Source organism: Chrysemys picta, chromosome 11 (assembly GCF_011386835.1).
Source record: "Chrysemys picta bellii isolate R12L10 chromosome 11, ASM1138683v2, whole genome shotgun sequence".
Lineage (NCBI taxonomy): Eukaryota > Metazoa > Chordata > Testudines > Emydidae > Chrysemys > Chrysemys picta.
In genome coordinates this window covers 23,212,324-23,230,736 of record NC_088801.1, presented here as the reverse complement: position 1 = coordinate 23,230,736, position 18,413 = coordinate 23,212,324, and the positions used below count along the sequence as shown (strand labels likewise).

At 39.7% G+C, this 18,413-nt stretch overlaps 1 protein-coding gene across 15 annotated transcripts in view; it reads left to right on the top strand.

Annotated features, from left to right (window-relative positions):
• GTDC1 (glycosyltransferase like domain containing 1) overlaps window positions 1-18,413 on the top strand; it is a 264,103-nt gene that overhangs the window by 228,715 nt on the left and 16,975 nt on the right. For 13 of the 15 annotated variants that reach the window (XM_008172326.4, XM_008172325.4, XM_005305090.4 and 10 more), the window contains one exon: window positions 7,857-7,966. The exons of the other annotated variants lie outside the window; for them this stretch is intronic. In XM_008172326.4, the coding sequence (XP_008170548.1) occupies window positions 7,857-7,966 (110 nt within the window). The remainder of the gene's footprint in view (window positions 1-7,856; window positions 7,967-18,413) is intronic. 15 annotated transcript variants of the gene reach the window in all.

Sequence of the window (18,413 nt, the reverse complement as noted above, 5' to 3'; positions counted from 1 at the left end):
CTAAAGGCACTGCCTCCTGCTCAGGGTTAAAGCATATTACCAGGGCAGAGTTGAGAAGTATGTGTTACCTTTGTCCATGCTGTAGCTGTTGTGTAGCCAAAAGGCTCTCATTCCAGCACCTTTCATGCTCTCCTATCCAAATTTAGAATATGTTCATGTCCAGTTTCTCTTTCCTTTTTACCGAGTGAATAATTAGAAGCATTCAGTCAAGCAAAAATGAATACAAGATCATTTCAAATATCTGAGAATCAAGGAAAATGGATCATAGACTTTCATATTAGTTTAAGTTTTCCCAAACATGTAGTGAAAAAATTTGCATAGTTACATCAAGCTTTTTACACAGTTTTGCAACTGCCCTTAAGAAAATGGAATATATATAATTGATAATGCTTAACAAAACTCAAAAATGCAACAGATGCCGCCAAAAGTGCATGTCATTTTGAGCAGATCTTTACAGAACAGACATTCCATATTGTGTTCATCTTTTTCCACAATCACTGCTGTTACAATCTGGTGTGTTTAGCAGTTGTTGCTGAGTAAGGAAGACTGGATTGTATATGATTTCCCCATGTCAACTGAGAAACACATCACTTTCCTCTTTGGTGGGATAGCTGTGCCATTATTACTTACAATAATGTACAAGAATACATTTTAATGTATAGATCCCCATGCCTGAAGCATTTTACAAGCCGTAACTAAATAACTAAAAATAAAATGATAATGGCGTTGTGCCTATAAAAGTCATAGGACCCAGAGTACTCAAACAACATAAACCCCCAAATTAGAAAACTAAAAGATACATTAAATTCATCATTAAAATCCAGATACATTATTACTATCTTTATATCAGGAAAATAGAGAAGAGCTAAATATTTTGCAGGGAAAATGTGGAAGGCGGATCGCATGCTCACATGGGGAAACCCATAGGAAGGGTTTCTGTGGGCAAGAAAAATCAAAAAATTCCCCTCATAGCATTTTTTCTATTTTAGTGAATGCAGAATTTGTCTCTCCTCCCTCACCCAATTCTCCTTAATCTCTCCAATTGCCATCAATCTCAAAATCGATGTAGATGCCTAGGATTCATTAGACATGTACAGCCATCTGCCTCCTCACAAGTTGTAGAGCACCTTGTTCACCTGCCAGCTCCTACACAGTCTGACTCAAACACTGTCCCTCACAAGTGATCGCCTCCCCCCACCTCCAAAGGAAAGAGGCATTCTCGATTATGGAGGGGCTCTGCACATCTTGGGATTACATGGTCTGTGTAGGGCATGCTTCATGGCCCCATCCCTCTTGCTTGATTCTCCCCATTTGTGGCTGCTGGATACCACAGAGAGGCGGAATACCCCCATCCCTGGGAATGGAAGATGATGTAGGAGGCAGCTGGCTCACCTATTTCTGTGCAGGTGGGGAGAGACCTTTGCTTGAGAGGATCTAGATCACGATCTGAAGTAGGTGTGGACACATGACACTTGGCTACATATTCCGAGCCTCAATCTAAGACGTCCCATTGACTTCAACTGACTGGCACTTGCTCAGCATCTCTCAGCCATAGGCACACATTATGTAGATCATAGAATATCAGGGTTGGAAGGGACCTCAGAAGGTCATCTAGTCCAACCCCCTGCTCAAAGCAGGACCAATCCCCAGACAGATTTTTACCCAGTTCCCTAAATGGTCCCCTCAAGGATTGAACTCACAACCCTGGGTTTAGCAGGCCAATGCTCAAACCACTGAACTATCCCTCCTCCCGATCTCTATTCTGCCAACAATAGTATCAGGTACTAAACCCCTGTAACTGCCTGCTGCCTCAGTGGGAGATTGAGGCCATCAGTGAATATTCATGACCTTAAGAGTTATCCTAACACCGATTATCTTCCTTACAAGCTTTATCACTACCACTTTTACTCCTGACAAGTCTGGCTCCTCACTTTGTGTTGCTATTTTCCAGCTCTTCTTAAAATATATGGCCACTTAGATGCCTACTTGCTTAATTATAAAGAAATTAATGGTTCCATTCATTTCAGCTGAACATTTTGAAGAGAATTAGAGCACTAGAAGTACATTCTTGCACATCAGCTATTCTTCCAGAAATGGATAATTATTTTATTTATATGGATACAAGCAGCTTGTTGGTATTTCAGTCCTGGGTCTTTGTAATTTAAAAACTTGTTGAATTTTCTCTGAGTCAGTATTCTCATCCACTTTAGTTTATTGGAACCATCATCATGAAAACTCCTGGTCCACAGATGTGAAACAAATTACCAGGCTTATGCTGTTGCATTCCACTTTATTATTGGGAACAAAACAAAGCTGAGGGATATACAACTTCTTAAAGTAATTATTGGGCAGGGGAGGTTAATAATCTAATTTTCTAGACCTCAAAATTTCTGAAAATTTTAAGCCTAGTAAAGTACCATTTTAAACATTAATTAGAAGATACATTTGTTTTAAATCAGTAAACCAAAAATATTGACTGAATTAGAAATTAACACATGTAGAACTGCAGATGTCATTTAGCTTGAGATTTCTGAATTATATAATTATTAATGTTTCATATATCTATGCGATAAACCTACAGATTCATTTTATGTAATTAGTCTGTGGAGGAAATACACCCCTACTTCTGAACTGTCGATTTTCCTGTAACACAAGAAGGAAAACAGTTAACGTTTTTAAAAAATAAAATAAAACAAAATATTTTAAAGACATCTGGTCCACATCTGTCCAAAGTATAATAATTTAAAGCAGAGTAATTAAATGCAAGAAATATAATAATCACACCTTAAAATAGAGAAAATAACTTCTTCCATTTTAATGTAATTTACCAAATTATGGAAATGTTTATTCATTTATGGTGTCTTTTTAACCTCCCATTCTGTCATAATAAAGAAGATGAAAGCTAGATGCTAGTCCTTCTTTTAAAATAACCAATCCAGTGTTTAAGACCTTGATTGCAGAAAAAAAATGATTCCAAATATTTAGTTATCTTCAGATGGAATTATAAATGTTTCTTATCCATTACTAAAGTAACTTTAACCCCCCGAGTCCCACATTAGTTACTTAAAGGCCTGATGGTGCAAAAAGACCCCCACATCAGATGTGTTCTTTCTTCTGTATCCAATGCACTAAAAGAATCATAAGCTTTATATTCTTAAAATAGCTAGTCACAAAATTCCATTTGGGAATTTTTTAGCAAATGTATTTGACTAACATATTGCTTCTGCAAAAACATTTGTTTGCCCATTGCCAGGGACAGTGTAAATATCCTGGGAGCATAATAGAGTAAAATCTCATTCCATCGGCAAGCTAGTGATAGAAAGGTAAGGGAGTTGTCATTTTATTCATAAAAATCTACAGAATAATAATTTCAATGGTGTCACCTTCTGTGGTGTGGCACTGGGACTCACTGGCTCCCATCTCCAGGTCCTCCAGCTGGTGGAAAGTTTGAAAATACAGTGTCGTCAGAAATGGGTCAAGTTGGGTATCATTCAAAAGCCCTTTCTCCCTCAAACATAATGGTACCAAACATGAAAAATCTAGAACAACTATGTAGATATATATTTGAGAGAAATGTTTAAAAATCAACATTTTTTAAATTATACTTCAAACGCAGATGCATTGTTTACATAAAAAAAACCTCTTTGGTCTTTGGTAATCCTAGGGAAGTTTGCCTTGACATGTAGGACATTTATTCACCAAAGTCGTTATCAGAGTTGTCTCTGTCTAGGGCACCACTGCTAGATACGTTGTCACACTGATTCTCATGCTGCACTTGCACATCTCCATACAAGGCAGCCTGCTGGCCAAACATTTGCAGGCCGGTGAGCATCTTCTCTTTGCGCACAAGCATTTAATTAGCTGAAGGATTGGTTCGGGAATGGATGGTATTTCACACATAACTAGTGTGATCCGTCCATCCTCCAACACCCATCCAGACCTGACAGGGGAGGGTAGTTTTGGATACACTGGATCATCCTGGGTCCATTCCATTGTTTGATCATTTGCCTTCTTGATAGCAGATAGAAATGTATACCTTGTCAGTAACAATTTGTTTGTCTGCTTCTTGGAAAACATCCACCAAGGTAGCTTTGCAACTGCATTCAAATGGTAAACTTGGCGTATGAACATATCCAGTGCATTTATGACTTCGTCAGTGACGGTCTCAGCCATTCCAAGCATCTTCAGAGTGAGGAGAGTCTTTGGACGCTAAATCAAAAGTCTTCCAGTAAGTGAATTTGGTCTTTCCGGCCAACCTTTCAGGAGTGTAACATCCTGAAAGGGTCTGAAAACCTGGCAGTATCGTGGTTTTAACAGTCTGAGTGATAGGAAAACATCTCTGAAGGATATATAGCAATTCTGTTCCTCAGCCTCAAGCACAAAAACAGAATCTTGCAGAAGTCTTGGGTAGCATCTCACAGAGAGCACTAAAACATCTGTATCTTGTACAAAAATCCAGAGTTTAGTAGCACCTCTCTTTGTGGCATTGACAGCATGCAAGATAATTTTATTGTCAGTCTCCTCATGGGAACTATGAAGAAACTCCACAGAACAGTGCAAGGCATCAGTTTTGTTACACAATGCAACAATGAAATTCTTTGAACAATTCCTTGCATGCTAGAGTGTTTTTTCTGCAAAGTATGCAATTAACTAATTCTTCATTTGAGTATGAGACAGTAGCTTCTTCAATGTGACATTGAAGATGTTTGTGGAGTCAGTGATTTTGTATTGGACAGGTGAAATAAGATAGTATCTTCTTTCTGGTAATATTTTTAATTGATTCCTCTACATACATGTCAAATATGAGGTGAATTATGTTATTGATCCAGTATATTCTCTGTAGCGTCATAATGACATTAATCAGCCAAATCTCAGCAGAAGTTAACAGTTTCTGGTTTGTCGAGAACTTATATCTCAGCCATCTATGATTGCTACATTGAAAGGACTCACATTGTCACTAGGTGCTGGCTTAGGAAGACCATGCTAGATGTTTATTAGTTTGCTTTAGTTTGCTTTTTACCTGGCATATATGCCTTGTTCCATTGTATTCAAACACAGATTGTTGTACTACGAAGAACTTATACTTTCCCAAAGTCTCACGTAGATCAACATCATGCAGAGATCTGGTCACAACCAAGAGATGAGCAAACAGTGACCTGTCTGTGGTTAGATTTGTAATAATCCCTGCTATATTCACTTTGATTTTCTTTTAATTCATTTACAGTTTTAGTCTGTTCTTGATTGGAGACCTTAGATTGACAGACCTCTGGATAATGCTTTGGGTTTTGAAGACTTCAAACAAGTCATGAACCAAAGTATCCATTCACCTCTCATCACTTGAACCTGTTTTGTCATGATATTAATGAGCTCTGGTCTGTTGTACTCAGATGTGTTGCCAATGCAAGTAAGCTCATCCTGTCACTTTAAAAATGTCCTCTTCTTGGCACTTAACAGAATCTAATGAGTCTTGATGGTGCTTGATTACTTCTGGGAAAGTCATTCCAGCAGTGCTTAATATTTCGTTCAAAATTTAATGGGGTTCTGGGGTTGTCAGGAAAAACTGGGCTTCCGTGTTATGCCCACCACCCCCAAATAACTTTCTTTGCTGGGTTTTCATGCTCTAGAGCTTCATCTGAACCAAATGCACAGCAGGGAATTAGCGACCTTTAAACACTCCAATTTCCTTCTTGAAATTCCTCCCATGTGTCAGGGGCGGACTTCAGTACACCTCTTATTTCAGCAATTTACCAGGCAATCATTGGAGAATAGTTGGTTAGATCTAAAGCAAAAAAAATATTTCACAAAGTCTTCCAGTCCTGTCAGATGCAAATTCCAATTAGCACTCCTGACAAATCAAATAAAGAGAGCAAAGACTCTCCCACAGCTAACACTTGTCCTGGCATCTTCAACTTTTCCTGGTGCTCAATGTACTTCCTCTGCAACCTTGCCAAATTCAGTCTATGGGTGCAGTTCATGTAGCATGCAAGGTGTCACCAAGCCACAGGTTTAACCAGGTCCTCTGTGGTGGTATTCTCCAAAGATTCAGCTACTAACTGGTATTCTTCGCTCCCCATTAATGTCTAAAAATGATCAAGACCAAAGTAAAAACAAGGATTCTGTAATAAATTTCTTTGGATTGGGTAATGGGGTAGCACCCACCTCTCACAAGCATGCCCTGGTTGAGTGCGTGTGCTTGCGCTCTTGGTTTGTGGTGACTTCTGTCGGTGGTTTCTCAAGCAGGTTTTCAATGACTCAGCCCTCCAGCCGAGTCTCACACACAGTCTGTATGTGAAGCAACCAGACCCCTTCCGGTATATACAGACCACCAGTATCCCTCTGTTGTTATCTCTGTAGCCCTCCCTGGGTTCAGTCTTTAAATAGTTCCAGCCCGGGTATGGGGCCGTACCCCCAATGTTTCATCCCTGGAGACATTGTCTTCCTGCTGCCCTTCCTGGGTTCAGTCCTTACTCAGTCCAGGCAGCCAGCCAAGAACCCCTTCGTGCTTTCCCAGTCCCTGCGAATAACTGATCTGTCCATGGTCCTACTGCTCCTTGAGCCAGCCAGGAACTCAGTCCTCACTCCTCCACTTCCAGGCAGAAACTGACTGACTCTGGCCCTACAACTCCTTTTATGTGAGTCTGCTGGGCCCTGATTGGCTGCTCCCTGCAGCTTCCCTCATTGGCTGTTTCCTCACTACCACTCTAGGCCTTTTACTCCTCTCTGGGATGGGATATGGTAGGACCCTGTGCCCTCCAGCAGGAGCCTCTGGGCCTAGTACAACCTATCACGGTGATTGTATTAATTATGTAATGTAATGTATGTTATAATGATGTGCATACTGTTTACAAAGGTATTCCATTAATTTCAGGCTGGATGCAGACATCTTAAGCAGTACCTCATTAGAACTCTTTTGGCATTATAAACAAAGCTGATAATCAATACCACAGAACCAGTTCTTTCTTCCTGATAATGGCAAATCAACTCGAAGCACTCCATCCATGTATAGTAATCTGAAACATTAAAAAAATTAATCAGGTACCATGTTCTGAGCATGTTCTGATAATCAATGGCTACAATTTTACTTTCTGAGGTCTGCGTGTTTGTCGTGCCTGTGTTTAAAGTACATATAATTTTAAAAAGCTGATTCTAAACATTTTTCTCAAATACATAGCTACATAATGGTTCTAGATTTATATTGTTTGGTACCATAGTGTTTTTTTGGGAGAAAGGGCTTTGAATGATACCCAATTTGACCCATTTTTGATGACATTGTATTATCAAAATGTCCACCAACCGAGGACCTGGAGCTGCAAGCTGGGGGGAGGACGGGGAAGTGATTCCCCACCACACCGCAGAGGGTGACACCATTGAAAATATTATTCTGTAGATTTTTACTAATCAAATGACCCCTCCCTTATCTTTCTATCATTAACTTGCACATTGAATACACATGCTCCCTGACTAAAAAATGAGGGTGCTCTCAGTGTTGTCTGTTGGTGTGGCAGAGATATGCTTATAGCTGGGTGAAATAAATATTTAAATCTATATGCTATCTAAGTTGTTAATTTAAAGAGTGAACACAAGGTCTCAGAAAGATGGGCCAGGGAAAAGGCTTAAGACTCTAACAAGGCTGATTTGTGGTCTTGAATCCTAGGTTGAGGAAAATAAAAGTCCATATGGCGTAAGTCATCATGCAGGATGAGTGAGCAGAGGAGGAAGTCGTGCTTAGGGGACTGAGCCTGAGGTCCCCAATACCAAAAACAGAGGTTACGATAAACCTTACTCTGATAAGGTAAAAAGTTTTCTACAAATAAACATAACCTAATTCAAGGTAAATTCTGTTTGTTTATTTCAAGGGAACATGATAAAGACCCTGAGAGTTTCTTTAAAGTATTGCTGAAACTTAAAGAGATGGACCTACCTTTTCATATGTCTGTCCTTGGAGAGACCTTCACTGATGTACCAGGTACCTTTTTGAATTATCTAATTCTTCAGGTGGCATAAGCCAGACAATTCTTGAAGTTATGATGTTGGTAAATTACATAGTAAAACAAAAAGATGCTGGTATGTTATCAAATCAAATAGTTATATTAAAAATACTTCGCTCTTTGATATTACTTGAGAGTATAAAGTCATTTATTTATGATATGTGTTCCATGTTATGCATCTATATGGATGTAAAATATATAGATGTAAGAGATTGGATAGTTCAGAGAATTATTAATGAGATACAGAGACGTTCAACTCTAGGTCACTGGTCTGAATTCTGCCCTGACCAAAAGTCATTACTATTTATTTGATGGCAGTTTGGCCTATATGAAATAAGTGCAATGAGTCTCAGTTCATTTCCTAGTGGACAGGTGTTAACATCATAAAGACTACCATCATAATTGGCCCTAATTGTTAGCATTATCAGCAGAAAGGACTAGACGTGGATGACAATGGAATTAAACTATCTTCTCACCCTAAGAGTGGTCCCTTCAGGTTATGCTTAAGTCATATAGTTACATACATACACAGAAAGAGAGACAGAGCATGTCAGATATTCAGCTGGTGTGAATTAATGTAACTGTTGACTTCAGTGGAATTTTGCCAGTTTAGACCAGCTAAGGATCTGGTCTGTAATATTTCTGCACAGTCATTTGAAATGTCTGAAATACTGCTATTGTTGTTTGTTATAATTGATGTGCCAACTATGTGCTTGGGCCGTAGAGGGAACTTTTGTTTACTTGAACAAACATACCCCAAGTTTATTACAATTTATGTTAAGGGTTTTTTTTTTTCTCTATTTCTGTGTCAATTGCTCTACATACTGTTTAACCTCTGACCACGTTTTTGTTCTCCACATCCTTAGCTAATAGAATTGTGACCTTGTGGGATGCTTCTTGATATTTGTTGAAATTCAACCCCATAGCCTACATGGTTTTACATTTTCTGCAATTGCCCTGCTGTAAGTCGTAATTGTTTTCTTCTTGGAGATTTTCAGGTAGAGGCACTAGACACTAATTTAGATTGAATCTAGGGATGATCATGACCATGTCTTTATACCAATTATATAATACCATTGGTATAAAACTGGCATAAAGACTTGGGGCTATATTCAAAAAAGAATTTAGACTCTTCAGGGCCACTTTAGATGCCCAAATCCCAGAATCAGGCCCCACTGGGATTCAGAAAGCCCCTGCTCAGCTCCCCCTGAATCCTGTTGGTGCCTAAACTCTCCTAACACCTAAATTTTTGCATTAAGAGTTCCCTAAGTGCCTATGTTTCTGCCTCTGCACATTCCAGGCATGCCAGGCATCTGGATGCCTAAGTCCCAGAGCAATGCATGAACTGGGAGAAGACAGGAGTTTCTCCACGTAGCTTGTCAGTGGGGACCAATCCAGTAAGTGTGTTCAGACCTCACCTGCTGGACTGGGCTCCTACAGAGAAGCTCACACAACACCCAAAGATTAGTGTGCTCACTTGGAATGTGGTAGACTCCTGGTTCAATTCCCCCCTTCACCTGAGGAGGAGAAGGGATTTGAACAGGAATCTGCCACCTCTATGGTGGGCACCCTAGCCACTGGGCTATGGGATAGTCTGACAGGGGACTCTCTCCATCTCTCCTGTTGAAGTTGTTCCACTGTGGGTAAATAATTTTAAAAGTAATTGGAGCAGAGGGAGTGGATCCTGGATCTTTTACCTCCCAGTTGAATGCTCTAACCAGCAGGTAACAGAGTCATTTTCATGCTTGCTCTCACTCTCTCTCTCAATTTCTCTCTCTCTGACCCAACGATTCTTTCATTATTTATCCACAGTGGAGCAGCTTAAACATTGGCCGAGAGAGAGAGCAAGTGTGAGGATCCAGTCCCCCTGCTCCAATTACTTGTTGAAATTATTTAACCACAGTGGAACACTTCAACTGGAGAGACTGACTGTCAGACTATGCCAGATCCATCAGAGGGAGCCTGGACTTAGGCACCTATTTCTGAGAGAGGGGCAGGGCTTACCACTTACCTCTCAGCTTGGCATCTCTCATTGGTGATCATAGATGAGAAGATGCCTAGTGTTCCGGCCTTTGTGAATCCCATTCTAAGGCACCTGTCTCTCCCTGTTCATTGTATTGGGAGCCTACAAGTGCCAAAGTCAGGCTTTGTGAATCCCAGTGATATTTTTATGGGGCCTAAGTTTCCTTGTGAATGTAGCTCTTGAGCAGAAATAGACTTCAAACACTCAGTCTGATGATCCTAACCAGAGCGTATGTAATATGCTGGGTAAGTGGTTATACCGCCAGTGGCTGGCCCGCTTGCAGGCTAAGAGGCTACTACTACCATCATCCTTAGAGGTAACAAAGTTCATGGGTTCCATCCCCAATGATGAACCAAGATGAGGCATTATGTTATATAGCTAATATATTTGAAATGCTACAAAAACAGTCCAGTTTTGCGCTCTGACAATTAATTGACTGCACAAGGTATTTCAAATATATTAATCTAATTCATTAACATATGACTGATCTCTATCTAGGGTACTAATATGACTCCTTTACCCTAGTATTCAACAGTCTTTAATGTTTTTATCCTCACAACACTTCTGTGAGATAGGGAAGTGCCATTATTCCCACTTTACAGATGGGGAACTGATGCACAGTGAATAAATGACATGCTCAAGGTCATACAGGAAGTCTGCAATGGAGCAGGGAAATGAACCAAGGCCTCCCAAGTCCCAGGGTAGCATTTTAACCACTGGACAATTCTTCCTGTCTATATAAGTGATTTTTTTTTTCTTAGCTTTCATATAAGTCCGATCCAGCACCCATTGAAATCAGTGAAAGACTCTCACTGGTTTGAGTGGGCACTGGATTAGGTCCATAGTTCATGCTTCCAACTGTCCCACAATAAAGACACTCTAATTTATAACACTAAATTTGCATCTCAGTGTAATCCTGATGCACTCTCATGTCACACCAGCATAAATCACCCTGGTGTGGCATATCTGTCTAGACAGATAATGGCCTGGAAAGGAACACTCTGCAGCACATTTAAACCAGCAACCACCAACCTCCCACCTCCAGTTAGTTACTCCTATGGCAGGATCAAGGTCACTGATCATCAAAGGTGAAATGACATGCCTTTATGCAAATTCTACATAAGTCACCATCTTACATCCAAAATCAGTAACAGAATATAAATAAATTATATACAATTTAAGCTAAGTAGTTAAAATCAGTAGGTCCCTAATCCTGAGCGTTCCCAACTCCCCCATTGAAAGTTAAGGGTATCCGCACTAAAGCTGGTCAGAAATTCTCCGACGGAACGTTTTTCCCATCAGAGAATGCTGATTGATTGAAATAGAAATGTTTTGTGAAGACAGTTTGATTTCAGCAACATTTAGATGGAACCCAGGCTAGTCTCCATCAGAAATCTGCCTGCTTTCCTGCCAGCTCACCTGCCCAGCTCCTTAGCAACCCATCTGGTGACCTGCTGGGGAACCCAAGTTTCCAGGCTCCCGGGTCCTTGGTAGCCTGTGTGGTGGGCTGACAGGGAGCCTAAAAACCCTGAGAGCCACAACTCCAAAGCTCTGTTGCCCCTGGCACAGCTGGGGCTCCCAGGCTTCTGGCTCCCCTTCAAGCCAACAGGCAGGATAATGGGGAACTGGGAGCTCGTAGGCCGTGGGAGCTAGCTCCCTAGCTACCAGGCTCATAGCTTCAGGGAAGCCACCAGGGCTTTATTCTACTTCACAAAGTCTTTCAAAATATTTGGTTTTCATGTCAAATTGAAATGAAAACACATTTCAAATTATCCAAATTCTGTGTGAAATGGAATTACTTTTCTCTGTACAGCTCTAATCAGCACAGCTATGAAGATGCTCAACATCTCCCAGAACCAGGATCTTGTTTTCTAGTTAAGGCAGGATTCTGTATTGGCCTTTGTTATAACTGATAAAAATACTAGCACCTAAAGCTGTGTAAAATGCCTCTTTCTTTGTGCTTTTGACTTTAATAGTATCTTCAAAGTAGCAGGGGAGAAATGGAATCTGAAACAGAGATATTGTATTTAAAATAAATTTTAGGGTTAAGAACTTCTGTGGAGAGCTTCTGGTTTATGTCTATCATGAAACAAGTCATTAATCTTTAATATTTGCATATAATACTCTTCTGCACTTTGCTCGTTTTCCTGGCTTGTGAGGACAATTGATCTGTATAAAGTTTTACACAATTCAAAAAGAACTGGAGCTAATTCTGACTATACACAGCTTATGTTGGACATATTATACAAATAAATAGTAAGAATAATCAAACCCTATTTTGGGAGTATATGCAGTAAATTAAGTAGCTTTTTTAAACTAATGATGGGTGAACCTCAAAACATTGGTAGTTTGGCTCACATATAAACCTGCGTTGTATATTTTCACCTCTTGAGTCTGTAAAATTGGGTTTGAAACAATTGGTCTTAGAACAAGCTTATTTGTCAGATTTCTAGTATTTCCTGCTTCCTGTTCAACCAGAAATATCACAAGAATAGTCTTCTTTCTAGTATTCTGGCACTTCCTCCTCTGGTCCTAATAGGAAATTAATCCGGTCTAAAATAACTTTGTGGACCACTGAAGTTGTTCGATTTCATTTGAGCATTAGGTGAAGATTGTTGGTCCCATTGTTCTGTGTTGGGTTGTTGGGTTTTTTTGCCCAGTTCTTCTTTTTATATTACTTTATGAAAGCCTGTTCTCCAAAGGCAAGTCTTCAACAGAGATTCTCATTTGTGTGCTTAGGGACCTCTGGCATAGGAATTTGGGGCACTCTTCAGAGAGAAAGAAAAATATGAAAGTTTTACTGTACAGTACAGAATGCTTCACTAGTCACATGAAGGCAGTGTGCCTTGCACTCTGGGTGAGACAGAAGGAGTATGACTTATCCTTCATAGAATCATAGAATTAGAAGGGACCGCAAGGGTCATCTAATCTAACCCCCTGCCAAGATGCAGGAATTGTTGTGTCTAAACTATCCAAGACAGATGGCTATCCAGCCTCCTTTTGAAAAATGTGGGTTATATTTTCCTAGTGGCTTCAAGAGGAGTACTGGCTACTGTATCATTTATCTGCATTTTTCAAGATGAGTCTTTTCTTTGGTTTTCTGTTAACCACTTTGTTTCACTCTCACCACCAGTGGAATGAGGAACAGGACAAGCAGTTACACTGATATCTGGACCAATGACAGGTCTCCAACAGCACTCAGGTTTCTGTATAGTTTCTGTCATTGGTATCGAAGTGAACCAGCATGGCTAGAAATACAGAAACTCTCGCGAACCATAGTGATGGGAGCAATATAGAAGAATCTAATGACATTCAGGGCACCTTGCAAAGCTCATCTTTTCCCCAAATATTTGAAAATGGGGGGGAATAATAAGCATGGAAAATTTTTGTGGGGAAAGGGGGAATTGAATTTTTAAGTTGCTTGTCTTACTACTGGTGGTTTATATTTACCCATACTACTTCACTTAAGATACGTTTTTAAATTATGTCTAGGGTACCAACAGCATATGGATAATTGTCCTTTTTTTAGCATTTTTATAAATCTAAATAAACAAATATAGAAACTGTTGTAACCATCCTGGCTAGAAAGGGGTGCTATATATAACTCAAGAACTAGGAAACTCACTTTCCAATGGCATACAGCACTTGATTTTAGCACTAATCGACTGACATAATGAATCTTAAAATCACAACATTATTATTATCAAAAAGAAAAATTATTTTAAATAATGTTTAGAGATTTTAAAGTGTGTCTGTTAAAATTGTTTCCTTTCCTGAGTTAGACTAATATAGGAGGAGGGGTGAAAAAAGTTGCACCACATTTCTAAGGTAATTTTTCTGTAAAATATGTGACACATACAGAATATATTGGCAGGCATTTTGGAAGATGCTGCATATCTTATTTGTAGCTTCTTGTGGTGAAGAGAATCACTAGCCAGTGTGCTGCCTTCTGGCTAGGAAGGGCATTGCAGGGTTTCATCCTCCGTAGTCCTGCTGACCAGATCCATCTATGGTCCCCTTTTGACTTGTGACTCGGCTCTCCAGTCATGTCACCTTTTGTCTCATTCCTTTTGGGATAAACCAGGATTTTCACTCAATAGTCTTTCTGGCCTCTAGTGCGTGGAGTCTTCTGGCTAGTTCCTCCCTCTAACATGGGTTCCAGCTCAGGGCCCGTTGTGGCAAGTGGTTAAGTTCTGTATGGTCTTTCCTAGCCTACTTCCTACAAAGTGTCCACCTTCTCCTCCAGGAGTTCATATGCTCAGCAAGAGTCTGCTCTAGGGTCCAGCCACTAGTCTCAGTATTCAAGGCACCAAAAGAGAAGAAAGTAAATTAACAGAAATAAGGAGTGGTTCCAGCTTCTCTGTCACAGTCAGTCCAGTGTAGCTTGGTTTTATCATCTCCCAGAAAGGGGCACTGTAGGGTCAGAGGTCTGTCCACCTCTGCAGTCTGGGGCCTTATGAACTGAGCTTCTCCCTTTTGTAAGCTCTTCCTCCAGGATTGGCATGTGTCACGGATGTGGCATGGTGGGGCTGCCTGAAGCCAAAGCTGCTCTTTAACCCTTTCTTGCCTGGTTTCGGGGTTGTATACACACACTTCTGTACATCATGAGTAGTACAGATCATCCCAAATTCATACCAATAAACATAATATACTACGCTTAATGTTTTTTATTGTCTATCTATCCATTCATCCTCATCTATAAATAGACTTTATATAAAGGGCAGTGTGATGAAATATGATTTATCACTATGGATTTGAGGGGCCATATTCCCCGTGAATGTCATATGTAGGTCAGCCCTAACAAGTGCCAATAAAACTTATGGTACATACTTTACTGAAAATGTATTTAATGAGTTTTTCAGGTGTTGTAAAGGAATTTAAAGGTATTGTATTTTATAGCCTCTCATTATAAGACTAAATTCCTTTAGTATCACAATTTCCTACTTTATATGCTTTGAGACAGAGGAAAAATATAATTGACACATTTTATTAGAATACCTTACTAGATGCCCAAAAAGCCCAAATCCCACTATCGAGGAAGAAGGCCATACTAGTTAAAATAACAACCTGTTTAGCGGCAATGAGGATGCAGCTATACAAAATTTAAATATATATTGTGATAGACCCAGGCCAGTTGGGTACAGCAGAGTAATAGAAGGCAGATATACTGGCCACTGGATAAGCAGTTTTCTGTTCCCTGGCTGATCAGAGCGGGGGCTGCTCCAGGCTAGGGTGGACACATGACTCCGATTAGCCTGCAAAGAGTCAGGTGAGGCCTCAGGCTAATGTGAACACGTGATTCTAATTAACCTGTGAAGAGTCAGGTGAGGTCGTTAAGCTAATGTGAACACCTGACTCTAAGGCCCCTCTGATAATGTAAAAGAGCTCACTCTGGTCAGGCTGGGGGAAGGAAAAGGGAACCAGAGGAAAGGAAGTGAGGCTGAAAGGCTAGGTAATGAAGACACCCTCAAGCCACAGGAAGGGAGACCTAAGGTAAGGGTGAAGAAGGCATTAAGAGAGAGAATGGGGAGAGCTGTGGGGAAGTGACCCAGGGAAGTGTAGCTCTCTCTATATATAAATTTTGTATAGCTGCTTCCTCATTGCCTCTAAACCAGGTTGTTTATATATAACAAATGGAAGAAAGGGGAAGTCGATAGGAATGAATATAAATCAGAAGATAGGAATTGAAGAGAATTGATAAGGGAAGCAAAGAGACACAAGGAGAAATCTATGGCCAACAGAGTTAAAGCTAATAAGGAGTTTTTAAAATATGTCAGATACAAAAAGAATCCTGACAATGGTATTGGTCCATTAGTAGATGGAAATGATAGAATTATCAATAATAATGCAGAAGAGACAGAGGAGTTCAATAAATATTTCTGTTCTGTATTTGGGAAAAAACCGGATGACACAGTCTGAATATATGGTGATAACATTCTTTCCCTACCTTGAGCATCTCTTAGACATATTAAACAGAAGCTACTGGATAATTATAAACTTGTCATCCTGACATTGATCCCAGGCAAGATAATGGAGCAGCTGATATGGGACCATAGGTGCAAGAACTAGACATGCTGGGGGTGCTGCTGTACCCCCTGGCTTGAAGTGGTTTCCATCATATATAGGGTTTATAGTTTGGTTCAATGGTTCTCAGCACCCCCATTATACAAATTGTTCCAGCACCTCTGTACAGGACTCGATTAATAAAGAATTAAAGGAGGGTAATGTAATTGATGCAAGCCAACAGGAGTTTATGGAGAGTAGATCCTAACTTGCAATCTTTTTTTTGGGTAAGATTACAAGTTAGTAAGTGTAATAGTAATAAAAGTAATAGTGTTGACATAATATACTTAGACTTCTGTAAGGCATTTGACTTGGTACAACATGACATTTTGATTAAAAAACTAGAAAAATGTAAGATGAACTTGACACACATTAAATGGATTAAAAACTAGCTAACTGATAGGTCTCAAAATGTAATTTTAAATGAGGAATTGTCATCAAGCATGTGTGTTTGGAGTGGAATTCCTCGGGGATTGCTTCTTGGCCTTACACTATTTAACATTTTTATCAGTGATCTGGAAGAAAACATAAACTAATCACTGATAAAGTTTGCAGATAACATGAAAATTTGGGTAGTGGTAAATAATGAAGAGGACAGGTCACTGATTCAGAGCAGTCTGGATCACTTGGTAAAATGGGCACAAGTAAACAATATGAGCTTTAATATAGATAAATATAGGTGTATACATCTAGGAACAAAGAAAGTAGGCCATATTTACAGGATAGGGGACTTTATATTGGGAAGCAGTTATTCTGAAAAAGATTGTGGTGGATAATTAGCTGAACATGAACTCCCAGTATGATGCTATGGCCAAAGAGCTAAGGTGATCCTGGGATGCATACACAGGGAAATCTCAAGTAGGAGTAGAGGTTATTTTCTCTTCATATTTGGTATTGGTGGCTGGAATACTGTGTCCAGTTCTGGTGCTCACAATTCAAGAAGGATGTTGATAAATTGGAGAGGGTTCAGAGAAGAGCCACAAGAATGGTTAAATGTTTAGAAAACACACCTTATAGTGATAGACTCAACGTGCTCAATCTAAAAGAGAAGATTAAGGGGTGACTTGATTACAGTCTATAAGTATCTATATGACGAACAAATATTTAATCGAGCATAGAAATATATAACATGATCCAATGGCTGGAAGTTGAAGCTAGACAAATTCAGACTGGAAATAAGGCATATTTTTTTAACGTTGAGAGTGATTACCCATTGGAACAGTTTACCAAAGGATCATGGTGGATTCTCCATCACTGACAATTTTTAAATCAAGATTGGATGTTTTTCTAAAAGATACGTTGTAGGAATTATTTGGGGGAATACAGGAGGTCAGACTAGATTATCACAATGGTTCCTTCTAGCCTTGGAATATTTAAATGAATCAATGAGAATCTATGAATAAAAATCTAAATAATCACCTATTTCAGTGTACAATATTTCAGGACCTCCAGAACTAGAAGTAAGTGTTGTGTATCCCATTGGAAAGTTTGGGAATCCTTCCTTTCCAAAGTTGATAAAACTCCCATTTCTAGAGGTTAAGACAAACAAGATATTGGACCTTAAATTTGTCAATAGGCCTCAGACTAATGTGCCTGGGAGGAGAATTCCACATTAGGAAAAAGAAGGAAGCAGTAAGTTTTATGACTGGTGTTTGTTTTTTATTTATTTATTGGGTGGCCCTGAAGAGAAATGGGTTGCTTTGTTTTAAAGCAACAGTTTGTACACCAATTCTGACCATACTTCGGAGCAAATTTCTTCATGCCATTCAATCTTTGATCTCCATGTTGAGATACTAATGAGATTATGAATTTGTGATAATTAGCTGCCTGACCTAGTGTTTTTACTAATGGGTATTCTTCTCTGCTAGGGCATAGGCTGAAACCACCAACTCATTTTACATAGACTGACAAATCACCATCCGATGGTAATGGCTTTTGGTCAGTGGCTGGCTGGCTGTATTTGAACTGATGACCTAGAGTTGAAAGGTGACACATCCAATTTGAAAGACAAGTTAATTTAGAGCAGAGTTTTTCAGATTGTTTCATAGCATTAACAGCTTCTGGAGAAACATTGTCTCTTGGACCCCCTTTCCTCCAAACATCCAATACCGGGTCTGATTTACAATCCCATGTTACATCAACCCTGTAACAACTAGAAGACATGGTGAAATTAAGAAACTTACATAAACTTTGAAGTAAAATTAGTATCCCTTCAAAAGATCTAATCCCGTTATGACCTATTTCTCTTCATTTCATCTCCCCACTATCCCCTTGTCAAGTCTCCTGCACCTGCCCCACTCCCCAGCACGTCTTCTGTGCCCAGTTTCCTGATCCTCCCT